The 26,311-nt window shown below is 36.1% G+C and overlaps 7 protein-coding genes and 1 long non-coding RNA gene across 12 annotated transcripts; 4 read left to right on the top strand and 4 right to left on the bottom strand.

The window, feature by feature from the left end:
* Positions 1 to 10: 10 nt before the first annotated feature.
* Positions 11 to 2,776, bottom strand: LOC122411456 (uncharacterized). Its single transcript, XM_043420244.1, has 5 exons — positions 2,433 to 2,776; positions 2,206 to 2,296; positions 1,922 to 2,077; positions 1,293 to 1,603; positions 11 to 889 (listed from the first exon to the last, which is right to left on the bottom strand). Exons 3-5 carry the CDS (start codon positions 2,002 to 2,004, stop codon positions 159 to 161), a joined length of 1,125 nt encoding a protein of 374 aa, XP_043276179.1. The 5' UTR covers positions 2,005 to 2,077; positions 2,206 to 2,296; positions 2,433 to 2,776; the 3' UTR covers positions 11 to 158.
* Positions 1,489 to 5,765, top strand: RpL26 (ribosomal protein L26). Of its 2 annotated transcripts, none has more exons than XM_043420281.1 (4): positions 1,489 to 1,620; positions 4,021 to 4,204; positions 5,025 to 5,165; positions 5,563 to 5,765. In XM_043420281.1, coding segments are annotated over exons 1-4 (465 nt in total). In that variant the 5' UTR covers positions 1,489 to 1,618; the 3' UTR covers positions 5,701 to 5,765. The 2 variants fall into 2 exon arrangements, with proteins under 2 accessions (XP_043276216.1, XP_043276206.1); XM_043420271.1 differs by lacking the exon at positions 1,489 to 1,620 and adding an exon at positions 3,522 to 3,754.
* Positions 5,755 to 7,896, bottom strand: LOC122411462 (protein lifeguard 4-like). Its single transcript, XM_043420258.1, has 5 exons — positions 7,582 to 7,896; positions 7,378 to 7,486; positions 6,885 to 6,990; positions 6,191 to 6,342; positions 5,755 to 6,125 (listed from the first exon to the last, which is right to left on the bottom strand). The coding sequence occupies exons 1-5, from the start codon at positions 7,718 to 7,720 to the stop codon at positions 5,876 to 5,878; spliced, it is 756 nt and encodes a 251-aa protein (XP_043276193.1). The 5' UTR covers positions 7,721 to 7,896; the 3' UTR covers positions 5,755 to 5,875.
* A 196-nt stretch (positions 7,897 to 8,092) lies between these two features.
* On the top strand, positions 8,093 to 10,245 carry LOC122411476 (cilia- and flagella-associated protein 161). Its single transcript, XM_043420294.1, has 2 exons — positions 8,093 to 8,228; positions 8,774 to 10,245. The coding sequence occupies exons 1-2, from the start codon at positions 8,172 to 8,174 to the stop codon at positions 9,257 to 9,259; spliced, it is 543 nt and encodes a 180-aa protein (XP_043276229.1). The 5' UTR covers positions 8,093 to 8,171; the 3' UTR covers positions 9,260 to 10,245.
* Positions 10,246 to 10,284: 39 nt separating this feature from the next.
* LOC122411359 (uncharacterized protein PF11_0213-like) lies at positions 10,285 to 14,081 on the bottom strand. 2 transcript variants are annotated; one of them, XM_043420107.1, is made up of 5 exons: positions 13,947 to 14,081; positions 11,368 to 13,556; positions 11,129 to 11,263; positions 10,888 to 11,044; positions 10,285 to 10,752 (listed from the first exon to the last, which is right to left on the bottom strand). In XM_043420107.1, exons 2-5 carry the CDS (start codon positions 13,543 to 13,545, stop codon positions 10,418 to 10,420), a joined length of 2,805 nt encoding a protein of 934 aa, XP_043276042.1. In that variant the 5' UTR covers positions 13,546 to 13,556; positions 13,947 to 14,081; the 3' UTR covers positions 10,285 to 10,417. The 2 variants fall into 2 exon arrangements, with proteins under 2 accessions (XP_043276042.1, XP_043276047.1); XM_043420112.1 differs by lacking the exon at positions 13,947 to 14,081 and adding an exon at positions 13,736 to 13,896.
* Positions 14,082 to 14,137: 56 nt separating this feature from the next.
* On the top strand, positions 14,138 to 17,524 carry LOC122411387 (zinc finger protein 84-like). 3 transcript variants are annotated; one of them, XM_043420137.1, is made up of 5 exons: positions 14,138 to 14,266; positions 15,101 to 15,476; positions 15,569 to 15,736; positions 15,994 to 16,161; positions 16,511 to 17,524. In XM_043420137.1, the coding sequence occupies exons 2-5, from the start codon at positions 15,122 to 15,124 to the stop codon at positions 17,356 to 17,358; spliced, it is 1,539 nt and encodes a 512-aa protein (XP_043276072.1). In that variant the 5' UTR covers positions 14,138 to 14,266; positions 15,101 to 15,121; the 3' UTR covers positions 17,359 to 17,524. The 3 variants fall into 3 exon arrangements, with proteins under 3 accessions (XP_043276072.1, XP_043276083.1, XP_043276077.1); XM_043420148.1 differs by lacking the exon at positions 14,138 to 14,266 and adding an exon at positions 14,295 to 14,566; XM_043420142.1 differs by lacking the exon at positions 14,138 to 14,266 and adding an exon at positions 14,790 to 15,019.
* LOC122411491 (uncharacterized) lies at positions 17,288 to 18,570 on the bottom strand. Its single transcript, XR_006261156.1, has 4 exons — positions 18,281 to 18,570; positions 18,010 to 18,174; positions 17,607 to 17,762; positions 17,288 to 17,429 (listed from the first exon to the last, which is right to left on the bottom strand). It is a non-coding gene; the product is annotated as an uncharacterized lncRNA (long non-coding RNA).
* A 568-nt stretch (positions 18,571 to 19,138) lies between these two features.
* Positions 19,139 to 24,970, top strand: Hrb87F (Heterogeneous nuclear ribonucleoprotein at 87F). The gene is made up of 6 exons (XM_043432774.1): positions 19,139 to 19,422; positions 20,774 to 20,985; positions 21,215 to 21,873; positions 22,059 to 22,286; positions 22,778 to 22,997; positions 23,514 to 24,970. The coding sequence occupies exons 1-5, from the start codon at positions 19,402 to 19,404 to the stop codon at positions 22,951 to 22,953; spliced, it is 1,296 nt and encodes a 431-aa protein (XP_043288709.1). The 5' UTR covers positions 19,139 to 19,401; the 3' UTR covers positions 22,954 to 22,997; positions 23,514 to 24,970.
* The last annotated feature ends 1,341 nt before the right edge of the window (positions 24,971 to 26,311 follow it).

The following is a 26,311-nucleotide window of genomic DNA, read 5'->3' as shown; positions in this document are numbered from 1 at the left end:
AGATGAAAAATCATAGTGACAATTGTAGTTTTATATGAATTTTCAGATACAATCGAAGCCTTATACGCTTTCAATTAGTCCGCTGTGGATATAGAATTGATTGTTAGTTTGAATAAGAATAATACATATTGCTCAGGGTGCGATAAAAACTTGTGGTGTTACATAGAGGTTGGGGACCAAAAATTCATTTCTCGAAGTTCCGACGGCTTCGCTCTAAAAACATTTGTGTAGATGCTCGATTCTTTCTTCGAATCGTCATCCCGTTGTTGTGATTGTTGTTGCTGTTGCTGCTGTGGTTGCAATTGCTGTGGCAGCTGTTGACGCTGCTCCTCGTTTCGCCCAAGGTACGAAAGATTTTGCGATGAAATTGATTTTTTACGGCTTAAAAATTTAGACGGTACAACATCGAGGGGAGGGGCTTCATCCTCGTCAACTTCTTGGATTTTGTGGCTCGTGCCGATTCCGAATTCTCTCGATTGGCCAAGAATACTTGACAATAGCCAACCAGTTTGGTATTTATTGTCACGATCAAATGTTCCAGTGAAGTATCTGTTTGTATTTCCTCTACGTCGAGATTTCGGTGAAGTGTCGGGTGTCGAAGTCGGCGATGCTATGGGCGTGACGGGCAGTGATTTGCTTCCTCGTCGCATAAGTTGTTTCTCGTTCCGCAGTTGCTCTTCCATTGTCGCATTATTTTGCAAGCCCTCCGCCGCTTCATTCACCGTATCGAATTTAGCCAGTTTTTTCGACATCATACGATTAGCGACGTGAACTATTGATTTTCCACATAGAGCTGGCTCACTGTGAAAACCGTCGTCGGTCCCCTGAGATTTTGCGATTTTTGTTTTATTGCTCAATCGAAATGCTGCTGGATTCGCTTCCTTCCCTCCTGTGTAAATGAAACAACAAATTAGTACAATCAACTACCGTATAAACTAATTCCTCGAATATCAGTTTACGTAATTCCCCACAACATTTTTCTGTAAGCTATTCGATTGTAAGCGAATTAAGCGAGTAAATCTAAATGTCGAATTATTCGACATACAATGACTGCTCAATACACGAAGTGCGCAGTAGAGAAATATAAGAGCAAAATGAATTCAAACAAACATTCCAAATTTATCTATCGTACGAGAAATCATGAAAAACATTAAACAAGTTGCAAACGTGAAGGAAGTACTCTGTTATTTCGATACGCGAAACTATATTTAGATAAGCCGTAAATTATTATTACGAAAGAATAAAAAAAAAAAAAAAAAAGAGAGAAAAGTGTGATAAGAACGTGTGTTTACCTGCAGCAGGTACAAACGGTTGACATGGTAATGGATGTTTACTGAAGTCGATGTTTTTGAAATCCTTGATGTTGGTTAAATCGGATGATGTGTTGGTAGACGACGATGGGGGGTTGTTTGCGTGTACGACGGTAACGTTCGAGTTAGTATTTTCGTTCAATACCTGACTGATGGATCTATAGCCGTCTTGGCCGCTGGCCGTGGCCGTATTATCGTTGCTTTTTTCCTTCGACGGTTTAATCGCGTATCTTATGCAGAAGAAATTATCGTCGTGCGAAGGTGGACTGAACGAAGTATGATCAAATTCGTACCTGTAAAACACGAGGATGTAAGCTCATATTTTTCCAATCTATGCCGAAATTCTACAGGTAGAATTGGGACCGAATATTGGCCGCGATAGGAGCTCGTATTCTCGAAGCGTCGTGTCTTGTTTTATCTCTGAGCATGACTGAACGCTTCTCAGTACATTACTTTTGACTCGGACTGTACTCTATTAATAACAAAGATGTTGGGAAACCACAGTGACGATTTAAACGACACGAAAACGCGCGCGATTCGGAATTCAAGACAGAGAGACGCGCAGCTAGAGAGCACCTGTGGATTTTTTCTCATCAATTCAAAATGCCTACCTCGCATCCCCGCGCCCTTTCATCCATTGCGGCAAGGATATCCCACTGCTAAGACTGTGATCTTCTCCTCTCGATGAACCCATATTTAATGTGAAGATGGCAAGATTTGCAAATTTCTTTTTTCTAATGATCGTCAGTGTCGGCAGGAGAACTTTTCTATGGGTATGTCTCTGTCAGTTGATGTTTTGTATATACGAATATATATATATATATATATATGTGTGTATATCAAGGATATATTTATATATATATATATATAAAAGTATATATGAGCAATATAATACTAGTAAAAATAAATGTTATCTCCAGAAAGCAGAGTAAGATATCGTGGATATCCGCCCTCTAGGAGTTGGTCCCTTTCACCATTCTACTGATCTGAAAAAAGAAAATGTGAAACTTTTTAAGAGAACATGCTTTTATTTTTAATTGATCGTTGGATTTTGCATACTTTTGTCTATAATGGAAATCTGGAGTTTGCAAAGAAGTATGTCGTAACTATGCGTATGTTTACCTTGCTTTTTCTACACATTGTTGATTTCCTCATCGTGGCACTGTTCGAACCCATACCTGCTATTGAATATAGACACACAAGAATACGATGTTTGACCTTTACTTCCCTCTCTCTTTCTTTCTCTCTCTCTTGTTCTCTATTAGTCTTTAGCTATGTTTCCCGCTTGCTATCACAATTTCAGCCGCACTTGCGCTCTATTAATTGCAAGTAAATTGAGCTGACAAATAAAATAAAAAAGGCGAAAGTATTGATAAGTCAAACGCGTAGAAAGACTATAACAATATGGCCGCGCTGTGTGGTGCTGCGCACAATAACAAGCCAGTGGCACTCAGCTACAGGAGGACAGCTGGTTAACTCGGTTAACTCTCGATTGTTTAATTTATTTTTATACTTGTCATTTGACCAATTGACGTAAGGGATGCGCACAAGAGCGCGCTCTACGAGTATTTTAACATCTTAGACTTGACAGATAAGTTATCGACCGGACTCAATGTAGTTTCGTCACATTATTTTTTCTGATTTCGTATATATTTTTTTCATACTATATTTATATTTTCATATGTGAGCGAATGGCCAATTATCCGTAAATTCTCAGAATAGTATACAATTCGCGATTTCTATCTTCCCAAATTGAGAATCATCATTTGCATGTTAATTTTAAGTACGCATATTATGTAAAAACCATTTTCCCAATAGTTTTGTCGCGTATATAGTCTTTGTTGGAAAAGGATTTTTATTTTTTTCATTTGTGTCAACACACAGACAGAAGTATAATAAATAAATGCTGTCAAGTTGAGGCAGTTATGGGTAAGTGAATTTACTATTTACAATTTTAAAGTTTTTATTTATTCAATAATTTTTGTGAAGTCTAGACTCTGGACTCCGTTGTGCGGACTTGAAATTATTAAATTTGGTAGAAGTAAATGGACTTATATTATTTCACAACATATCTGCGCTGCCTATTCGTGGTTTTTCGAACAAATTTTCTGAATCATTCAACTGAATCTTCTGCAAGAAGGATTGAATTCCCATGAAATTTATTCGTCGAATAACATTGTTCCTCACTTGTTTTTATTTTATATTCACACATTCTTCTTTTGTTTAATGAAAAAAAAAATCATTAAACTTTTCATTCATAAAATTCGTAACCGACAAATTGCGCTCCGATCAGGCGTTCGAATTCATGCCTGTCGTCTCGAAACATATTCCTCGACTTACGACACGCGTCGCTTATCCTACAGTGGCGCTCACGTCTATATACTACATAGCACAACTTTCGATAATTCTTCCGGTTTCCCTTGCGGTTGTATCTCCCATCATCGGTGAGTTTCTCTCGCGAGAATCTTATTAATCTGCAGGAATCAGTGACGAAATACACAAAATTCGTGAATAATAATTAAACCTTGGATATCAATTTACCTACGAACGACAATATTTTCGTTTAAACAAAAATATTTTGTATATAATCAATCGTGTTAATATGTCAACCATACCTACTCTGAACAAGCGATACCCGACGTATAACCATACCGCGTAACCTATCTTTAACCGTCGTACACATTCATTAATAGCAACAAGTTTTTTGCAGGAGACGAGACAGCAAAATGAAGTTCAACAAACTGGTATCCTTCTCGAGGAGGAAAAACCGCAAGAGGCATTTTACCGCACCTTCTCATATACGACGTCGTTTAATGTCCGCTCCACTCTCGAAAGAGCTTCGCCTCAAGTACAACGTGCGTTCCATGCCCATCCGTAAAGACGATGAAGTCCAGGTAAAATCTCACTTTTTAAAATTTTTCTTTCATTATTTTTTCCTTCAAAAACTTGAGAAATCTCAAAATCAAAATCTAATCTTTAAGATTAACAAAATGTGTTTGCTTTCCATTTCAAAATGCTGTTTTTTTTTTTGAAAATTGTGAATGATAAAATGAACCTTTATTAATTAAGCATGTTAATGTATATTTTGTAATGAATTTTTGACATTCCGATCCTAAAAAATGCAGCAAAAGAACTCAATGTCCTTGTTACAAATATTTGTATATGGTTACAATACGGACAAAGTGCCTATAAAATTTACTATTCTCAAAGGTAGAATTACGTTAAAGTTTTGTCAATACCACTTGTGAATGTTTTGATTGAAAATCAAATATTTGATTCTATAAAAACAATCATTATGCTATATATATAACCAAACTGCAGTAGATTTTCGTGTTGAGTCTGTCCATGAAAAATACAGAGAAACATTTCAACAAAATTTGTTCAAATTTTTTGCACGATGACCGATCGCTGGTGTACAGATATTCAGAGATTTTTTTGTATCAATTTGGTGAGAATATTAATTGAAGTTTAAATACATGCCGTCAGCATAACTTGATGATTCACTCATTGAAATTTGTGTATTACTCGATGGTATCAAACTCATGATGTACTATTTTTACAAAATTTGGTTTTATGTTAATTGCTAATTTAAAAAAATTAACAGTGATCGCTAAATTGTCTATAGTTATAACATAAAAAACTTTGATGACTTTTCAAGTTAGAAAGGTATTATGCAAGGAATTGAGACTTATTTTACACTTGGATAATTAACAGGTAGTGAGAGGACATTACAAGGGTCAGCAAGTGGGCAAGGTAATCCAGGTGTATAGAAAGAAATTTGTTATATACATCGAGAGGATCCAGAGAGAAAAAGCCAACAGCGCCAGTGTGTATGTCGGCATCGATCCTTCCAAGGTATATTATTTTTTGGTTGCATTGAAATGATTAGTTTAGCGCAGCAGTAAAATCCCATTTATTCATTAATACTGTTGATCAAACTATCCCTATTTTTCTATACAATCTAATACCTCTTAAATGGAAGTAAATTGAGAATGGAGAAAAAAATCCAAAATCGATGTCTTTCAAATTGGCTAAAATTTCAACATGATGAACCAAACCATTCACGAAGAATTGGAATAACGAGTGAAACTTGTTGAATCTTTGTCAGGGTTTTCCTGATATTGAATCGATTTGTCAAGCTCCGTCTAATTACTGCAGAAAAATGGCTCTGACTTTCTATCGAATAAATCGTCGTAGAATTTGTTGAAAATAAGTTCTGTCTGATAGAATTGTTTCTCAATTTGTTTTGCAGACTGTCATCGTAAAACTGAAGATGGACAAGGACCGTAAAAAGATCATAGACAGACGTAGCAAGGGTCGTCTGGCTGCATTGGGCAAGGACAAGGGCAAGTATACCGAGGAAACTACAGCTGCTATGGAGAGCTCGTAAATGTCTTGTGTCTGTCACATGTTTACAAATAAAAACTAAAAAACCACAAAAAAATTGAAACAAAATACTGTTGTCATTTATTACCACTATTTTTAGACAATTAGCGTAATAACTTGTAGTCTTCTTTTAACAACGAGGCAACAAAAAAGTAGGAAGGGTAAACAATGGGAATAATTTATTGTCTTGAGGCAGCCAGTGCCCGTAAAATATGTAAAAACAAATTAATTATGTCGAGATAGATGTTGATAGTGGCAAGGATGTATTCCTCTGGTGATAAGGTGTGCATCAGTAGTTGTGTATCAAAGATTATGAAGATTGAGAACAGGACAGCACCGGCTATGCCAATGAAAAGTTCCAAAACGGTACTCTGTACAAAGAGCTGAATGAAACCACCGACTAACAGTCCACACAATCCGGCAAATAATCTGCAATGAAAACATTGATAATTGTCATTGATTTTTGTTATTCACCCAGTCATAAACCAACTTACCCAAATCCGAGAAAAGAGAAATCTCGTTTCGTTTGGAAAGTGAAGATGGTCAACCCGCAAACGACTACCAAAGTTATGAACAACGCCTCAAGCACTACGGCTGTTTCATACATTGACACCACTATTCCCACCGTATACGATTGGATTAAAGTCTGAAATCAATAATACACATTAAACATGGTTTCCTATTATCTATATAATAGCAAACGATTGCAACTTCATCAAGTATTGAATATCCTTGCATGATATTCGTTGATTTTATCCATTTATAGTAACATTCTAACGAAATTACCTAAATAATTCATTTATCCATTTTAATTTTCCTATTAGTGATGATAAGTTCATATTCCTCCAAACCCATCCAGTTATATTTATGTTCAGTAGCAGAACTTTGTTTTCTCATTAGTATTGCTTATAAGATAGTATTGTAGAAAAATATTAACATTGTTTTCGTTTCTTCAATTATTCGCATTATTCAAGAAACTACAGTGATATAATGTAGCGGATTAAGACAAAGTCTCCAAGAACTTGAATAACAAATTTTAATAATGGTCGTTCCTATAAAATCTTTAATCCAAACATTACAAAGAATTTGATGTCATATTTCACCTACATCAATAAATGACAATACTTTCTGTATATTCCTGTCTATGACCCTGAATATAATCTAAAAAGAATACAGTATCAAACTTACAAATGCTCCAAGAAGAATTAAGTTAATGGGATGTTCTCGTCTTTTGAAATGTAGAGCTATGAGAATTCCCATTGTCAGAATAAATGACAACCCAACCGTCCAACTGCTGTAAATTGCAAACAGTCGACATAAAAATCTCACATAAACAATGGTATACGTGAATCACGTTTTTGAAATTGGCAGCTCCGGGAGTCTATTAAAAATTGTTGATTGGTTTTATATTTTCTAGATTTATAAAATTCTATGCAATGTTAATTAAATTTGTTTTTGCTGTTCTAAATTTGGATTATCAAAATGACAATGATTTATTATTAATCGGAGTTTGAAATTTCGTGATTGTTTTATTCTTCATCACATATTGAGCGTTTCAGTTGAAAATATTCTCGAAATAAATTCAATAGTAGCCTGTAAATTTAGGGACCTCTAAAAAGGTGGACAAAAAATCATTGGATTCTCGAGGCTATTTTGATTTCATTAATATTTTTGTTCTCACTTCTGTTGAACGAAGAATTTGACGGAATCGCAAGACATGAAGACAGCAGAAACGATAACTGTCATAAGCAGCTGAATGCTCAGCAGACCATAAACTTTCCGCAAGAAAGCTGGAAATCATAATAGAACGAGAGTATTTTAATAATGCTCATCGTATAAAATCTATAAATTTTTCTTAATAATGATCATATTTTTATGGTTATACCCATCCGAATCTTGATGTGTGCATTGTTGACATTGTTATTATAGGCAAAATCATTTTGTATGCCTCCTTCTCCAATATGTTCTTCTTTTCCTCCAATTTCGACATCTTCGTCGGCCAATAATAATTGTGTTCCAGCCATTTTACGGCTCACTTTTTTCACTCAATCAATATGGAATGTGCACTGCGGATTTTGCTTCGGACTTGAAAGCTGTATTCTAAGATGTCACTCACGAAATGAGACCTCTTTTGGATCAAAAGTAACGACTTTCGTCGACAAGTCTTTACTATGACGTATTTTTTGGGTTACTGGAAAACACTCACGACTCACACTAAGAAAAACGTATGCAATACTGAAGCACGAATTGTGTGTAGTATTCAATTCACCGAAGACAAAACACGCCTGTAGTGGCCCTGGTGTCGGTTGTCATAATTAACCGCGTAGCTGTACGCTGTACGAATTGCATGTATCTTTCGATACGACGAAAAAATATCTTGCATAAATGTATATGTTCAGAATATACTGTGCATGAAGAATTTTTTATATACTTTCTCAAGTGATTTATATTCATGATAAACCATCAGACATAATCATGTATAATCCAACTGTCAAAAAAGGGAATTGGCTTCAGAAACTCGAGTTAGGGAAAGTAAGAAAATTTATTGTATTTTCCCAATTACATTATCAGGTCATTGCTATTCTTACATTATCTCACGTAATGACAATTTTATCATGAAAATTAAAAAAATTCTCACGTTCCATAAGAATGTGTTCCGAATAATACTACAAGATAAAATTCTATATACGGGGTGTCTCAAATTGAATCGTCTATATTTTTGAACAAACATCGATCAAACTCTAATAACAATTTTTGATTGAATTTCCTCCCCCCCCCTCCTTCATGATTTAATAGTTATCCAAGATAACAGACTTTTTTTCATCAACTGCTTTGCCAAAAATACTTTTGGTGAAATCAACGATCGAATTTGAAGAATTTCAAGCCAAATCCAAGTTGAAAATATAGATTTTGTCTCCTCATCACATTTCTGTGGGATATTATTTTTGAAGGGAATCGAGTGAATAAGTTCACAAATTATTCCTTACATTTGGTCGATAAATTCGAACAAATCTTTAGTTTTTTCTATGTTTAAGTTTGTATATGATTATATATTTAAAAATGTTATATTTGTGTAGGAAAAAGTTGCATCTTTTTTAGAAAAACGAGAAAAAGGAGAATTACTTGTGCAGCAGACAAGAAACATGTTCCATAATTTATTGCAAAAAACGCGGTTGTCAGAGGACATTGATGGTTTTGTAAAATTTGGAAGCTGCATACAGCTCAAAGCACCTGACATGCCCAACTCTCCTCCCCCGACTTCCAGTATTGCGACCGAGGATGATAAAAATGGTTATGGGGTTGTTATGACGGCAACAATCCATGACAAACACATCTCGAAAGTATCCAACTTAACAAATGATTGCAATCTTGTTGCATCCCCCTTACTCACTCCTTGTATGCGCAATAGTTTTGTCATCAAATCAGCTGATAAATGTAATAGAGATGGCGAAAATTTGCTCTTCGGACAAGAATTTCTGATGCAGGTATTAACTCAATTGAACAAAAATAATAATATTCTACTGTTCGGAGATTATTTGTTTATTGAGTCAACAATAGTATAATATAGCGACGAAATTTCCAGTTTTTATTCGCTCAAAATTCCTGTACAAAAAAGTTCGTATTTCATCACAATATTTATGAAAATTGTTTTTTAAATTCTTATTAGAAAATCATGTATTAAGAATTTTTTGAAGACCGCGATTGTCAATTTTAACTTAATTATTTTCCTGTTATAGCAAGCCCATATATAGATTCCAAAAAATTAACGAAAAATTTGTTTGATATTGAGGAAATTATGACGTAAATATATACTTTTGCATTTCGCATTCATTAGAAAATCTTGAATATTGTATAAACGTATGAATATGGTTAATTTTTTAAGTTTATACCATATATAAAAGATCGTGAATTCAACGGGTGAAGAATTATATGCGAGATCAGAAAGACCTTCAATCGATGGGCTCTGGGGTCCATTGGGACATGAACCAGTACGTTTGAGCAACAAGAAAGATTGTTACGCTCTGTGGAAAGTTCTTTACTGGGACAAAGCGAAGAGAATAGATTCCGAGGGCGCTCCTTTTCCTCCATACACCAGGTCCTACATTCATAATCTTTAAAAATCACTCAAACGATTGCTTCAATAATTTTAGTTGCCAAAATAAAACCAAATTCCAGGCCATTTGAGATTTTCGTCTAATGATTTTCAGAATTCAGTAAAATCCTTGTCTATGATCGAAAAATGAATATTCCATTGGTAACTTTCTCGGAAAGCGAGCTCAAGTGATTCAAATATAGTTTTCAAACTTTCTAGCCGTCATTGTAGTATTTATGAGCATAATCGTATTTCATATTTTAGTTTTTTGCCGAATTTCTAGGCACTCGATTCAAATCGAATAAATTATTTTTCAACCTTCATGCAAAACGTCCTCAATCAGCATTCCTTTCAATTGAGAGATTCCCGGGATATTGCACTTTGAAATCTTGTGATATCTTTCTCTGTCACGGACATTCGACCAGCCATGTAGAATTTTACAGAGTTGTGGTGAGACACGTGATGAGCGGCCGCAACTTAGCGGTCGAAGGTACCGTGTGGTGGCTAACTCTCTTCGGCAACGAATGTGGACTCTCCGTTCACACGTATCTCGATGTCGCGAGACGGGATACAGCTGAGTGCCTTTGGATGTTCGTAACTCAAGAATCGCATGAATCATCAAGCAGCCTCACTCGTTGAAGAAATCTCCATTTTTCGACCCATTCGCTAAGAGAAGATCGACTTTTGTTCGTTTTGACTTTGAAATAAAGTTGTCCATGTTCCATAAACTGTTTTTCCGCTTTTTCACTTTTAGCCTCTTCTCTTTATCGTTACCGGCGATTGAATTAGTATTCTCGGAAGACGAGAGCCTGGTTTTATTTTCCACTAACAACGGATTACGTGATTTTACATTTTTTGGGAAGGGCACCGATTTTGATAGAGGAGATGCTTTTAACGGTAGAATGTTTTCATTCGCCGTTCGTTCGTGACGAACATTGATTGAGTAAACAGGTCTGATGTTGACTGTAACAAAAAAATATCGAAAAATTATTAATGGAAGAAAACGTGTCATCACAAAACACCAATCATGTGAAAAATTGGAGCAAAATTCGAGAAAAGATAAATTTTCATAGAGAAATACTTTTTCATTTTTCTTACCAGCCTTGTATCGTGTTTTCTTGCTGTCATTCTTACGCAGAATACAGGAAACTGCTTTGATATGTTTGCGTGTAGCATGATAGTTGGTTCCTCCAATCCTTATTCCGTCTTTCTCAATAACTATACTTTGTCCGCAGAGACCAGGATCTGTTACGATCTGTTGGAAAGCACGTGTTGAAAAAAAATAATAAGGCAATAATAATATTTGATTTCTCAGGTGCATGGATTAATTGATTCTTACCGATTTGGGAATTTCCATCAACCAAATTTCTTCATCACCATTTCGCTCTTTACCGATCTTTGTAATATCTTTGAGAGTAATAGTGGACGATGTGTGTGAAGGAATTAATTCTTCTCTTGCCACGAAATCGTGTAGCTATACAAAAAACCGAAATATTTCGTAATTGAATTAGATGAGATATTGGAAAAGAAGGAAATATCATTTTTGTAAGGTTAGTACAACATGAAATTTTGACAAACCTCAATTGGTCTTGGCAGATTTTCTTCTGTGTTTTGTAAACGTTCCTCGACACTATCCTCATTATTGAAGTTTCTTCTGGAAAGGTTGTTCAAAACATATTGTAGAGACTCTGTCTCATACAGAGTCTCTGCCTCATTTCTTCGTTTTTTTCTCTTCAATCTATTGTCCTTTCTTTTTTCATTAATTTCAGCCTGATGATTCTCTGGACTTCCATTTTTTTCCTCATCATTTGCATCAACTTTTTCTGTGTCTTCATTATTCACAGTTTTTTCCTCAATGCGTGGTGATGAATCGATGATAGCTTGTTCTTTGATTTGATCTTTGATTGATTTATTTGCGAGTTTTCCGCTCTGCAAAGGTTCAATTTTTTGTTCATCATTATGAGTTGTTGGAAGGGTTTTTTCGTCTTCACTATCCGAGATGTGCAGTGCTAAAGAGTCCGAATTTTCGGAATCTGAGAGGTCACTGATTATTTGAGAACTCAATTTAATAGCAGGTTGAACAGGAGTCTGCTTGAATTCATCATCATCTGCGCTCGAGTCACTCTCCGTTCCACTGCAAAGTAGATTTATACGTTTCAGTTTACTAACTCGTTCAGCTTCGGACGATAATTCATCGAATTGTGTCAGTTCATTGTTGTTCTCAACAATTTCTAGCTCCCGCGATTGGTTTCCTATGTCTATTTCCTTCTCACTCTCTTTCCGTATTATTGTGTATTTAGATGTAACGATCTCTGAACACATTATTGTTGGTTGTGTTTTTTTTTTAAATGAATCATTGTGTGTATCCGAGTACAATGATGTTTCAATGCCATCTTTGTTGGTCCGTGAATCATCCTTTTGATCGTCGTTCACATCATGAAATTGAGAAACGTTTTGAGCACTCTCATTCACTATCAAGATTTTCTCACTTTCATCGTTGTTCTTATCGGACTGCGATAAACTTTCTATAATCTGTTCTTCTGCCAAGGGCTCATCAATTTCATCGCCATACGTATCGGACAATGAATGTTTCTCAATTGTTTCTTCTGTCGAAGGGCCCTCAACATCATCATCATGAAACTGTGGAGAGTTTGCCACTTTTTCTTCTAACAAAGTGCTCCCCATATTATCATTATTCTCGTTAAGTTGTGATGCGTTCTCAATTGTGTCTTCTTTGAATAGGGATTTTTCGATTTCCAAATCGTTTTCAGCAATCTGTGATGATTCCTTCATTGTTTCTTCCTCTAACACTGATTTCTCAATTGTTTCCTCCTCTAGCACTGATTCCTCTACTTTATCGTTGTCTATACTAGTCTGTGATAATTCTTTCTCTCGTTCCTCTTCATCTGAAGATTCGTAAATTGCTTCATTGCCTGTATCAGACTGCAAAAACTTTCCTGCCGCATTCTCATTGGAAAACGATTTCTCGCTAGTTACCTTAGCAATTTGTATGTTATTTGCTTGTGTGAACAAATTTGGTGAATTGTTTAAATGTTCTCCATACCTTTCACCTGCCTGAGTGCCATCACTGAGTTCTGTACCATCATCGTTATCCTGATTACTAGTCGAAGAGTTGCCTTGAGAATTGTCATCAATTCCAGAATCGCCAAGAGGAACATTTCCAACTGAAATTCTTGATTCATTTATCATACTGGATGAGGATCTGTTATTGTTATCAATATATCCATTAATGTTGTTGACTGTTTCTGGTTTATCAAGATTTGTTCGATCTGAGTTTTTCAATATTGTACTCAAATTTTTCTTTGTCTTCCAATGATTTTTTCCTTCTGTACTAATTGTGTCTTCATGGACAGGTTTATGATCTGTCTTCTGTCCAGGGTTGGTGTTTTCTTCAAATTTTTGAGACAAATTTTCGTCGCTTGACCAATATGCAGAGATTGATTCTGGAGATGTTTGTATTCTACTTACACTGGTATTTTGAACAGGCTCTTCAACGAGCTCATCTTCTGATACTTCTCTTAATATTTTTGTTTTTATTCTGACATACTGACTGTAACTCTTGATTTTAGCTATTTTTTTCAATTCTTTGTTCAGGATTCTCGTCCTCTGTGCTATTCTTTTTACTGGCTTTGACTTCAGCAACAACGAATCAGTTCTTGATCTTATCCCACATTGATTATTGATGAATTGCCATCCTATAGCATTCGATCGAGGAATGGGTTTCATTATGTCCATTTTCTTTATATCTGTAATACAATTAAAAACTGTGAAATAACTTCGGCATTTTGAACTGTCAATCCTGTGTATCAATGAACTCATATACTGTGCGGATTGAAAGAATTTCATTGATCAATAAATGACAACTGGATCAAATGTTGAAGCACAAAACGTTGATGAATTTTCGACGATTGAAACAAAGGCTTACGTCGTTCGAAGTCACAAATTTACTTCTGGAAATAACGTATTGTTGAAACAAAAACGTGTCGGGATGAAATATTTGCAGTTTGCTTTGTCATTAGAGTAATAGACATTAGCATGCTTATCGAAAGAAATTTTGAGATTATTATAACGATATGAATTATTGTCAGTCATATAATAATTCCATAAAATTATAAATGAAAATAATGAGTATTTACAGATTATCCAAACATGTTATAGGTTAGAACTTGGAGTTTCATATATTTCTTATACAAGCACGTTTTTGCTCCGACGACCAGTGCGACCGCAGCAGCACTAGCGCGGTCGATCCGTTTTTATTCGTACCGTGATAATAGCGATTTACACTATTATACGTATATCCGTGCACATATCCATAGGCAAATGAAAAAGTGAAGGGTGAAGATGGCTTTGCTATTGTGAATTTTCGTAGAAAATTAATTTTGCAAAATACATCTTATTTCAACAATAGTTGGGTGCTCTCATGTAAAATTGCTCCATGATCTTTTATTAATTATTTGTAAGTATCTATAGCTCTAAGCTCTATTGAAATAATATAATAGATATGTAATCGATTGCGCATGTTTGTTACTATTTGTTATTCTTTCTTAATTCCCTGTTTCTTAATACGTTCCTAGCCCATGTATACTTGACAAAATTTCAATTTCTCGAGATGCTCCGACAATCTAATGCGACATTGTATATAATCACTGTACGCTGAGTTCCGCCTGGACCTGTCATATGTGCAACTTGAACGGTCGGTAACAATTGACAGGTCCAGGCATTAATGGAATTCAGCGTACATCATATATTTCGTCAAGTAACGTTTGATTATTCAAAAACAATTCATTTCAACCGAACAAAGAACCAATATTTATTTCTCTTGGAGAGTATTTATTTGACATTTAATTTTTCCTCTCGATCGTAAATGAAAGTTTTTCCGTCAATTCTTTGTAGTTGAGAAATAAGTTAACTAATTGTTAACTGCAGCTGACAAATTGTATGTAGTGTCATAAATAAGATTTTCAAATGTTCAATGCTTAATTCTAGGGAACTGCGGATGATTTTACTCTGTATGTTCTCAAGACATAGTCATTATGCAATATGTACTATATTCGAAAAATCATTACAATAAAAATATTATTTTGACAGAAATATTAATCAAGTTTCTAGAGAATTTGGGTTTTGATGATCAACATTTTTTCTTCTATAAGAATGGAAAATTTTGTGATATGCGTTTAAATTAAAAAAAAAAAAAATAATTCATATAAAGGTGATATATTAATTGAAAAACACCATTTTTTTGTGTAATGGGTACATATATTTATTTATTTATTGATTTTCAACTTTCCAGATATAGTTTTCAAATTTGACAATGGGTGACGCAGAAAGGATGAAAAAAGATGGGAACAACGGTGAAGACACAAAAAATGTCAAGAAAAAAGACCGAAGTCACATAACGGTGTTACCAGGAACAAATCCAGAAATGTACAAATGTAACGTGTGTGAAAAAATATTTCGCAGCAAAAAAGGAAAATGTTATCACGATTCTTGTATAACAGGAATCAAACCATACAAATGTAACATTTGTGAGCAGAGCTTTGTTAAACGTTCACATTTTGAATACCATGAACGTGTCCATACCGGCTATAAACCATTTAAATGTTCCTTGTGCGACAAGGCATTTCCACAAAAATACAAATTGAATAGACACATGAATTCGCACAAACGTGAGTTCTACTCATAGTTTATCGCATACTCCAATGATTTTAATATTTTTTATATATCACAAGATCAAATTATAATCGGAAGGATGCTGCAGATGAGAAAGAATTTGCCTGCAAAAAATGCAGCAAGCGTTACAGCAAGAAGGAAGACTTGAATAATCATGAAACCGTTCACACTGGCCAGAGACCGCACGCTTGCAAAATATGTGACAAATCTTTTGGAATGTTGACAAATTTGAATCGGCACCTGCGAACGCATTCAAGTGAGTTTGGGTTTTACATAAGGTGTAATTTATTTCTAGAATATTTCTACAACCACAGAAATATTTACCAATATTCCAAGCATCATTTATTACGAATTTGAACTCGATTAAATTTTGTATAATTAGACGTTTCAATTTCAAGTTTTCCATTAGCAATTTGAATGAATGGTGTACTCAGATTATTTACAAACTCAGAACTGAGAAAAAATGTACAAATTCATGTTCAACATAGTGCAATATACGCTTCAAAATTACAGAGGAAAGACCTTACACGTGCGACCTGTGCAGAAAAAGCTTCAAAGACAGTTCGTTGTTGATTCGCCACAAGAAAATTCATGGCAAAGAGAGGCCATTTTCATGCGCTCATTGTAATCGACCATTTCTGTCCAAGAGCGAACTCGCTCGTCATCTCGTGATACATACTGGTAAGTCTGACCAAAGTGTTATAAAATGTATTCGATTAACGAAAAAAAAATCGATTATTCGTGTAACTTTATTCGGGAATTTCTAGCAAATCTTCCGTGCTTTTAATTGAAGGGCGCAAAGATTTTGCACGAATTTCTGTCAAAAAATGGTACTTGATGAGCACAATTATTCAATCTTAACGATTTGTTGTTATTAATGCATTTCTAATATGTACAAATGTTTGAATTTTTCAAGAATATTTTTGGGCACTTATGAGGTATCATTTGAATGAAGTTTTTCCATAGAAATGTCTGTGGAAGACATTTTTAATTCGAGTACTGAAGATTTTTTCCTAACTTCGCCTTTCAGACGTTAAGCCATTTTCTTGCACTCACTGCAACACCATTTTCCGGAGGAAAGACAATCTCGATCGCCACATGAGGCATCATCATGCCGAGAATGACGTTGAAAAATCGTCCGTCGAACCAGAAAATAAAATGTCGAGTCAGCTAATTACGCCGAAGCCAAAATTCACCAGAGTGAAAAAATCTTTGAAAACTGTAAAGCCTCCAAAGATCGTGCCAAATAATGGAGAATTAACGGGTGCTGCGGCCGAGCTTGCTCGAGGAAATTCGCAAAATCAAATAAATTCTCGGATGGATTCTCTAGGTAACATAACTTCGATAATTCGAGGACCTGGGGAATTTAGTAATGCAGTACCGGTAATCAATGGTCCATCAATCGGTCCCAAGATACCGGCCGTCATAGCAGCAGTAGTCGAGTCGGAAACGAACACGGATCCAGCGACGAGAATGAAAAAAAAGACATGCATTTATACGGAACCAATACCATTGGCCGAAGCTGTTACTATAAATCGAAGAATCGAAGAAAAATTATATCCACAAAATTCAAATCTTACAAACAAATATTATTTCTTTCGTAAAAATTCAAACACTGTTGGTGAACAGGAAAGTCAAGGATCTGCGGCAGGAAATAGCTCCATACCATCGATTAATTCCAGCTCTGGTTGCCATAATACCGATACGACTCATTGTGACAACAATAAGGCTTCAGAGATTTCTCAAGACGTTGATAATTTCGTTCCCACGATAAGAATCAACGAGAGTTCGCAGCATTTTCAAGAAACTATCAGTATTCATCACTGGAGACGAAGAACCGCTGAATTGTATAGGTCATCACGTTCATTAGCTGACTAGAGTGTTAGTCTTTGTCAAATTCATAGCTTCAACATCCAATACGGCACATCGACTCCAACAGCTAATCTTGTCTAAACATTGATAAGAAGTTCATTATTCCTTAACGACCTTAGTACTAAGCATGTACATATGTATTTTTGTGAAATATAAATGACACGACTTAAAATTCAGTTTAATTATTATGTAATTATCTAAAGTTTTGAGAGCCTCAAAAAAGAAAAGTACTGGACTTTAATTGAGAGAAATACCTTGTTCCAAGATGATTGAACCATGAGCATATTCACTGCTGCTGTGATTTAGTTGTGTACCAGGTTAGCCTATCCTCGTAAAATTGAATGACTACCTGTGGACATAGGACATTTGCTTCCTTGGCTGTTACCAGGTCAGATGCTTCTGTGCCTTTCCTGAAAGAAAAAAAAACTCAAACTCACATATAAACAGAATATGAAATATTCTGAATATCAAAATGATGGTTGAATGTGTTGCTATATAATGTTTTTCTATGCCCAAATAAAAACTACTTTCCAATACTATTGGTAGAAATATATAAATAATATTTTTCTTCCATTAAAATATTGGCGAAGCAAGTCGAACTGTTACTTTTAAAAGCGTGTTTAAAACATATGAAGGATCTGAGAGCATGAAACTAACCATTTCATTAGAAACATAAGTTCTCCACTGGAATCTGTAGCTCCAATAATCTTGTCAGGTTGTAATTCCCTGCTGAATCCATAGGGTTGTTTATCTTTAGGAAGAGAGTTTCTTTTGTTATCAGTGTCCATTATTGATCCAGTTGATTGTCAGAATGACTGTTAGCTATTGAAAATATTTAAACGGAATATTATTGCAACATCCACAAAACATAATCGTTTCTCAGTAAATAGACCCAGAAATCTAGCAACAATTGACAAAATACACACACCAATTAGGGGCGTTCACACGTTATATGGTATGGAATTTCGGTTCAAGTGATACGACAGATAACATATAATTTTCTTTTTATCCATGGAACTTTCTCCGTCCTAATCGTAAGAGGCATTTGTACGTACAAGCCCGAAAATACAAGGACTCCCTAAACACTTTTTCACAATTTTAAGTTGTGGAAAACATAGCACTGTAAACTATATTTTTCTTAATATTCAAGGTAAAATCAAGGTTATTCCGTAAACTCAAGCAAACTCAAGTTGCTTAAGTGTTTACAAAATGGTGCTTTAATGCGCATGTTAACGAACTTCCTTTGCGGTTATATTTTCGCCGGGAGAAACCTTTGTTTAATGTTTCATTTTCAATCAGTTAGTAATGTTGATATATTTTACAAGCATAAAAATGAGGAGAAAGTGCATCCAAGATAAAGACATGGATATAGTTGATTTATTTCAATAATAACAACGAAATATTTTAAATTTGCCGCTATTTTAAAATGCGTTGACGAAGGACGCGAGGCTACAAATTTAGTATGATTTTTCACCGTAGCGTCTTCTGGGGCTAGTATCGCATGATGCCAATTGATGCAAAAATATAAATTACAGTGCCTAATTAAAAAATATTATGATTTCTATGAATATTTTTGATTGTTTTAATTTTGTGAATAATTAATTTTTGTCGATAAATCTGCGTATAACCGTATATGAGCATTAGTAAACACTTGACGCATGCGTGATGGTTACCTGCTTTTGTGACTTCCGGAATAAGGGGTTCACTTTGGTGAAAAAAAGGACTATTGAGATGACGCATAGCACACAAGGACCAATAAGGACGACGAACCGATGAGAGAGACAGACAGTCAAAAACCAGATAGGAACGATACGTTGAAATTGTAATCGATCGGCATTCGGGCACATTCGGTTTTGCGTTATTCCGACCAGATCACCGCATCGGCTAGCTATTGTATTATTATTAATTTGTGGAGATATTACTTTTTTTTGAAGCTACAACGCTCCAGTTGTGCTTCACAAAAGTAATCTCTGGGCTGAGCGAGCCCTTTTTTTTATTCAATTTTTGTGAGTATTTTGCGGACCTTTGTGCCCACGCAATCCATTCACAATGGTGAAAATGGAGCATGAGGTAAGTCAAACTTTTTTTTATTGAGCAATTCAATTTTCAATTGTATTGTTTTCGCACAGCAATGCTGCTGTTCGGACGTAAATGTCGGATGTTTGCGTGAAAATATCACAGGGTATATCTTAAAAGCGTGCTAAATGTTATGCGTATACATTTTATGCGCGTCAATAATTTCGCGATTTTATCCATAAAAAATATCCTGCATTAGTCGTAAAACCGTTTTCGAACCTTTGTGTCTCGTTTCGTTCGAGATACTTTGACTTTTGAGCAAAACGATGCCGGCTTCAGATGGATTTTGTTTATATAAAAAAACGACGGCTCATGAGACGGGCCGGAGTAAAACATGGCGTCTACGAGCGGTTCTTTGCGTGTTGGTATAATACGAAAATAAAACGACGCCACGCGATGAAATATTTACGCAAAATTGGAAATGGTCGCCATTTGCTATAAATTTTTTATTTCATTTTTAACGTTATTTGGCTTTGTCCATCTGAGAAGAGCATATCAGAGGTATCATTTATTTTACTATGCTCGCATACACACACACACACACACACACACGCTCGCACATATATGGGATCTCCCGCGTCGGGCGGACAAGATCTTTGGCCGGGGACCAGAGTTTTTGACGCACGGCTAAAATTTATTTTAGCGTCTTGAGGCTTGTATAGTTATAGATTGCTTTTAGCACACAAATTTATTCATGCAGAATCGTAATTTCTTCTTTGTTATTATCTATGTCGCTTCATTTTCAATTAATAAAACGTTTGAAAAGAAAAAATCGTACTCCTTTAAAAATGATAGCAATAAAATGTAAAAATTTTTTGTTCGACAATCTCATGTTGTACGAATGATCTGTATCAAATCCTTGTGAATATTGCCTTGAGCAATTAAAAAAAACATTGGCCAAGTGAGGGAAAATTGTTCATTTTTTTCTAAATAAACTTGATAAAAAGATTTTTCCGTTAAAAATACAACATAATAGCTGGTAGAAATCCAATGTGCGGTACATCTTAGCAAGTTTTTCTTTCTTTTATTAAAAAAAAATCCTTAGAACCTGGATATTTCTTACTCAATGCATTCAAAATTCAATGCTAGGAACTTTGTCAAATGAGAAGTGCTGAAGAAATGCAAAAAATTTTACGCAAAGGTTTTTTTGACTCACTGCAAAGACCTGAGGGTTAATAAGAATTACAGAAGGAGGTATGAGCGTGTTATGAAGGGAATAACATTGTTGATCTTTTTAGCAACGATCGTACATATGGATTTGAACAATGCCTTAACAATTGAGCCAACCATAACAGTGTTAGAATATGATGAATTTGAAAATACAATTTGTTTGTTACTTCAACAGGACAATAAAAACGAACCGGAGCATGTGCGCAAATTATTCATTGGAGGATTAGACTACAGAACAACCGACGACTCGTTGAAAAAACATTTCGAGCAATGGGGTGAAATTGTAGATGTCGTAGTGATGAAAGATCCCAAAACCAAGAGATCCCGTGGTTTTGGTTTTATCACGTATTCCCGTGGTCATATGGTTGACGATGCTCAAAATGCGAGGTGTGTATAATAAAAATTTCTGCAAAACGCATTCACTGTAAACGAACACACAAATGTCAGTCATTAGAAAATTTAAACGAAAAAACGACAGTTTTTTTCTTAATCGTATTCGAATGAATTTTGAAACGTTGTCATACCAAAATAATCACAATCAGGTTCGTAAAATGTAAAATATAATCGATAAAAACACTGTGTATTATTTAGTATGAAAAATATTTGAATGCTGCAGACCTCATCGCGTGGACGGCCGCATCGTTGAGCCGAAGCGAGCAGTACCGAGGCAAGAAATCGGACGACCCGAAGCAGGAGCGACTGTGAAGAAATTATTCGTTGGTGGTCTCAAGGACGATCACGAAGAAGAAGATTTGAGACAATATTTCCAAGGATATGGTAGCATCAATTCCATAAGCATTGTGACAGACAAGGAAACTGGTAAAAAAAGAGGTTTCGGCTTCGTTGAGTTCGACGATTATGATCCGGTTGACAAGATATGTCTTCAACGTAATCATCAAATACGCGGGAAGCACGTTGATGTGAAAAAGGCACTTAGTCGAGCGGAAATGGCCTCGGCCAGTGGCGGTGGTGGCGGCGGCGGCGGCGGTGGCGGCGGTGGAAGTAATGCCGGAGGAGGTGGTGGTCGTGGAGGACAAGGCATCGGAGGTCGAGGTCCTCGTGGTGGAAACCAGGGTGGCGGTAGCGGAGGCGGCGGAAATTGGGGAGGAAGAAATGTCGGCGGAGGTGGTGGCGGTGGCGATTGGAACAACGGGGGTGGCGGCGGCGGTGTTGGCGGCGGCGGCGGTGGCGGCGGTGGTAATCAAGGTGGTTATGGCGGAGGAAATCAAGGAGGCGGTTGGGGCGGCAATGGCCCATGGGAAAACCAAAACCAAGGTAATTCACATGAACTATATGGTTTCTTATAGCACTACAGAAACTAAACTTTAAACAAAAAACGGCACCAACTGACTGTTGTCAATTTTTCAGCAAATTCTACCAACAGAAGGCTCTTAAGTTTTCAAAAACGCGGCATTTTTCTAACAAATATTTAATGATTGGGTTTATTGTACTTTGTGTAGGTGGCGGTTGGGGTGGTCAAGGACAAGGCCAAGGCCAGGGCGGTTACAATAGTGGGGGTAATTGGAGCAACGATAACTTCGGAGGTGGTTATCAGCAAGGATATGGCGGAGGCCCCGTACGAAACAACTTCAACTCAGGCGGACGGCCAGCACCCTACGGTAGTAATATGGGTCCTAGTGGCCGTCAGTCCGGAGACTCGAGATGGCTACCGCCCTTCGGTGGACAAGGTTGCTTCCCTCCTTCTGAAAAAAGCTCCTTCACCCTTAAATTTTTAAAAACAAATCATGATAACAATAATAATCACATTAATAGAGTTCATTCTTACTGATGCTAAATCTCGAATCTCGTCCCTGGTCATAAATTAAATTTTACTCTTTTATCGTTCATAACGTTGTTTCGGTTTCATTCACAATTCTCGTCTTATTTTTTCGGTGTTGTTCAAATATTGGTATTTATTATTTAATTTATTTTTTAAAGCCTTCAATTTTTAAACTATTATTGATTGTTTGACGATCAATACGTGAGCGGTTGAAGCTCTTTGAAGTTCATCCAACTTCTGTAACCGAGTGAATATTGAAATGTGGAATTAGCGCGCCCTACTGAAAAAAAGAAAAAAGAAAACAAGACGAAAATGGTTGAGGAATTGGAAGAAAAAAATGTGGGATAGAAGAATATTGTATTAACAATTTTGTTTCTCTCTGTATTTCATCGACGACAGGTCCAATGGGTGGCGGAAATTCTGGAGGCGGCGGTGGTGGTGGCGGCGGTGGCGGTGGCGGTGGTAGTGGTGGCTATGGCGGTGGAAATCAAGGTGGATACGGAGGTAACAATATGGGCGGTGGTAACATGGGTGGCGGCGGAGGAGGCGGTGGTGGAATCGGCAGACGATACTAGAGCCAACGTTAATCTATCGAACCAGCGACAGTTTCTCGTTAACGGTGAGTATCGCGTTCGCCTCTGCAGTGTTGTCATATTAACTAAAAACTGGCTTTATTCATCGAGAGCAACCTTATCCGGCTCCCATTTGAAACGCACATCTTCCAAGCTATATCGTATGCAAGCATACGTAAAAATAGTGTGAACACCAACGTGCATAAGCAGTCAGAGGCTCGTTTGTTGATGCAAAGCAAACAAATTTACATATTTAGGTTCTTCAACTAAAGATTATTGTTCCGAAGGGCCAAGAATGTTTCGAACGTTCAAGTTACGCGGAAACCTAGTGCAATTTAATTTATATACTGTCGTTTATGTTCCTGCCAAGTACTTATATCTACTGTGTCGAGTAATCATAATAGAAACGAGTCTTTGATGATTAACGGAAAAGACCTCTTTCGAGTTTCGTGAATATTCAAAGAAATAATGAAACAAAAGAAAACAAACGTACAACTTGTTTGACTCAATTGTGTGTCCGTTTATGAATGAAATCTAACGGATTTGTAAATTTTAAATCTCAGGTCAACCCCCCCTACTACTTGTCTTCTAGTCGTCGGTACATGTTGTACCGTTTAGTTTGGAGCAGGCAGGGCTAAAAGGCTAGAGAGGCAGGACAAGGCAGGACAATCGTACAGGATACAGGAGAAAGAACAGAGAAGCGCTTCACACCCCCTCTCGTGTTTAGCTTGCAGTAAGGGAGGCTTGAGTGTCTGTTAAATACCTTTGACGTCGTTCAACCACTATGCCGCATCCGTACAACATGCTTCTACGCCCATCGAGAAACAGAAAAGAGAGAAAGAGAGAAACAGACAGAGAGTGTGTGAGAAATACGAAAAGAGACAATCTTCTACGTCATATTATCAACACAGACATACAATGTTATATATATATATATATGTATATCCATTGACATACATGTATGTGTATATATATATATACGTATATGTATGAATATGATTATCCATTAGGCCATCTTCGCGTCCCATGCTAAACACAAACATCATCTTAATGTCTCGGAATAATAGTTCATACATGAATCAATTTTCGTCCATCATCATTGTTGTACGTGTATTAATAATATAGGCTGTACGTTGCGGCATATTTTCAAGATACTCCGCACTATACACGAGTTTCCGATTGGTAGTAATTAGGCCAAAAGTTTTGTTCGCCTCTTTGTTTTATTCCGTTTACATGATGAAAATGATAACAGACCATACGAGACGGGATTTTTGGCGAGACAATGAGGTTCGCAGGCGGTGGGAGGCCTAGGGGACAGTCGCTCGACGAATCATCTTACATTATTGATGAACAAGTATGACTAAAGATAAAGGAACGAACAGTAATCAAAGTCCAATAAAAAGTGACAAACGGTCGGGCAGATGAACGTTGACAGCAGCATTTCGTAGGTTACATAGGTTAACCAAATTAATTTATAAGCTGTAATGTTTTAAGATATTAGCTAATAAAAAAATGACCAGCAGAACCTTTTCCACGTCACTTTTTCATCGTGTTATAAATATAAAAACTGAGCATGAAAGAGCTTAGGTATAAGGTCGATATCAACATTCACAGACATACTTATGTTTTTATATTACGACACCGTTAAACGTTGACGCGATAAATTTGTATAGGTCAAAACACTATAAACGTATTGGATTTTATTTTCCCCTTAACTTTCCAATCAATTTCAAACAAATAATTTTCTCTCAAATCATCAATTATATATTATTATTATTATTATTATTATTATTATTAGTACGATTAACTATTGTTAATTTAACTATCGTATAGGTATAGTAGTGATGTAGTAAAGAAACAAAACAAAATCAGAAAACGATTAACAACAAACTGTACCACCTGTGAAAACAAAAAAAGTTCTGTGTCGTCGGTTATAGAGGGCCGGGCAATCCTCCGGGAGCAGCCTGTTCTTTTATTATTCATACACGTGTAAGCGCAGTATTAAACGATTTGTACATAATCAGTGTATTTCGTTGTTAATAAGTAGTTGTTTGACACGGCATGATACTTAATCATATTTTATTCTGTATTGAAAATGAAAGGGTTATGTAGAAAGAAGGACAAAACATGTGAAAAAGGTCGAGTATGTAGGATTTCTTATTTCATTATGTTAGCCAAGAATCGGAGCTCAAACTTTATGTTTCAAGGTAGTTCTCGTGCTTGCATTCATAACCGGTCTGAGAATTTAGGACACGAAGTGTTTTTGATAGCGCGAAAGAGTTTCGGCTAATTTTTGTTCGCACGAATCGAAGACACAGAAACACTGGGAATCTCATTAAAAATTCAGTTGTTACAATAGTTTCAAATGGTCAACGAAACAAGGATTTTTTTCAAACGCCTTTTAAGCATGTCAAACTATGACTAGGTAGTTTTCAACATAATTATACATAAATTCTATTGATATTATACCAAAAAGGATAGCATCTGGCATTGGTTTATTTAACAGGTGCACGAATCGTGCCAGCCTTGACAGATACGAGAATTATTTCAAATTTAGAGCACCGGATCATTTTTTGAGGTCACCGGTGTGTGCAAACAAGAACAAAAAACGATCAATTTTTATCATACGAAATATGTTGTTGGTAAAACGACGCTGAAGTTTGCAACGTTGGAGTCCAACGAAATGAACTAACGTAACATTTGTAATTCACCAATTTTTTATTTCACGAAGTATCGATGCAGGTTGAAAAATTACGAATTGCAAATTCGAGGGGGAACGAAATTGGAGAATTACTGGAATTATTGGAGGGTTTTTTAGAACATTTCGTTGGACTCTAACGTTGCAAACTTCAGCGTCATTTGGTAAAGTAGCTCAACATTTGCACGAGGACTACCTTAGTTCATAATTTCTTTAAATCGACGGTTAATAACATTTCTGAAATGATTTCGGTGGGTATTTACCTTTTGACACTCACTATTTGTTTTCAGTAAAGGAGCACGATGAAACTTTGTAAGATTGATTGGACTATGAGTATTTCGTTCGTTCAGTACTGTGAAAAATTTCCATCACGAGTGTTGCGAAAGGTGGTTGTCAAATGCAAGTCCTCGATATCCCGATAACAACGTGGAAAACTACAGAGGTTTGACCAATTTTAGATTCATTGGATTCATTTAGCTAAGCTTAGTTCGAAAACAAATGAAAGCTCAGATCAGTCGAGTACGAAAATTGAGAGTTTGTAGCTTTTAAACCTTGTTAGAGGAGACGCCATATTTTTATAGAAACTTATTCTTTTATTCCCTTCTGAGAAAACGTTAAAGTAGGAATGGATCAGGACCATAGCACAATTGAAGGACATTTAGT

This window comes from Venturia canescens, chromosome 1 (genome assembly GCF_019457755.1).
Source record: "Venturia canescens isolate UGA chromosome 1, ASM1945775v1, whole genome shotgun sequence".
NCBI lineage: Eukaryota > Metazoa > Arthropoda > Insecta > Hymenoptera > Ichneumonidae > Venturia > Venturia canescens.
Note: the sequence above shows the minus strand (reverse complement) of the source record. Positions and strands in the feature narration are given on the sequence as shown.

Excerpts from the sequence above, each read along its gene's own strand:
- LOC122411456 (XM_043420244.1), bottom strand. The coding sequence starts at position 2,004 with ATGGGTTCATCGAGAGGAGAAGATCACAGTCTTAGCAGTGGGATATCC. Across the intron at positions 1,604-1,921 it reads AAAGGGCGCGGGGATGCGAG|GTACGAATTTGATCATACTT; the intron begins GTAGGCATTTTG and ends CGTGTTTTACAG. Across the intron at positions 890-1,292 it reads ACCGTTTGTACCTGCTGCAG|GAGGGAAGGAAGCGAATCCA; the intron begins GTAAACACACGT and ends TCATTTACACAG.
- RpL26 (XM_043420271.1), top strand. The coding sequence starts at position 3,537 with ATGAAAAAAAAAATCATTAAACTTTTCATTCATAAAATTCGTAACCGA. Across the intron at positions 3,755-4,020 it reads GGTTGTATCTCCCATCATCG|GAGACGAGACAGCAAAATGA; the intron begins GTGAGTTTCTCT and ends AGTTTTTTGCAG. Across the intron at positions 4,205-5,024 it reads GTAAAGACGATGAAGTCCAG|GTAGTGAGAGGACATTACAA; the intron begins GTAAAATCTCAC and ends GATAATTAACAG.
- LOC122411462 (XM_043420258.1), bottom strand. The coding sequence starts at position 7,720 with ATGGCTGGAACACAATTATTATTGGCCGACGAAGATGTCGAAATTGGA. Across the intron at positions 7,487-7,581 it reads ACACATCAAGATTCGGATGG|CTTTCTTGCGGAAAGTTTAT; the intron begins GTATAACCATAA and ends TATGATTTCCAG. Across the intron at positions 6,991-7,377 it reads AAATTCTTCGTTCAACAGAA|CAGTTGGACGGTTGGGTTGT; the intron begins GTGAGAACAAAA and ends TGCAATTTACAG.
- LOC122411476 (XM_043420294.1), top strand. The coding sequence starts at position 8,172 with ATGTATAATCCAACTGTCAAAAAAGGGAATTGGCTTCAGAAACTCGAG. Across the intron at positions 8,229-8,773 it reads AGAAACTCGAGTTAGGGAAA|GAAAAAGTTGCATCTTTTTT; the intron begins GTAAGAAAATTT and ends ATATTTGTGTAG.
- LOC122411359 (XM_043420107.1), bottom strand. The coding sequence starts at position 13,545 with ATGGACATAATGAAACCCATTCCTCGATCGAATGCTATAGGATGGCAA. Across the intron at positions 11,264-11,367 it reads ATCTGCCAAGACCAATTGAG|CTACACGATTTCGTGGCAAG; the intron begins GTTTGTCAAAAT and ends TTTTTTGTATAG. Across the intron at positions 10,753-10,887 it reads GAAAACACGATACAAGGCTG|TCAACATCAGACCTGTTTAC; the intron begins GTAAGAAAAATG and ends TTTTTGTTACAG.
- LOC122411387 (XM_043420137.1), top strand. The coding sequence starts at position 15,122 with ATGGGTGACGCAGAAAGGATGAAAAAAGATGGGAACAACGGTGAAGAC. Across the intron at positions 15,737-15,993 it reads GCACCTGCGAACGCATTCAA|AGGAAAGACCTTACACGTGC; the intron begins GTGAGTTTGGGT and ends TCAAAATTACAG. Across the intron at positions 16,162-16,510 it reads TCATCTCGTGATACATACTG|ACGTTAAGCCATTTTCTTGC; the intron begins GTAAGTCTGACC and ends TTCGCCTTTCAG.
- Hrb87F (XM_043432774.1), top strand. The coding sequence starts at position 19,402 with ATGGTGAAAATGGAGCATGAG. Across the intron at positions 20,986-21,214 it reads GACGATGCTCAAAATGCGAG|ACCTCATCGCGTGGACGGCC; the intron begins GTGTGTATAATA and ends TGAATGCTGCAG. Across the intron at positions 21,874-22,058 it reads ATGGGAAAACCAAAACCAAG|GTGGCGGTTGGGGTGGTCAA; the intron begins GTAATTCACATG and ends TACTTTGTGTAG.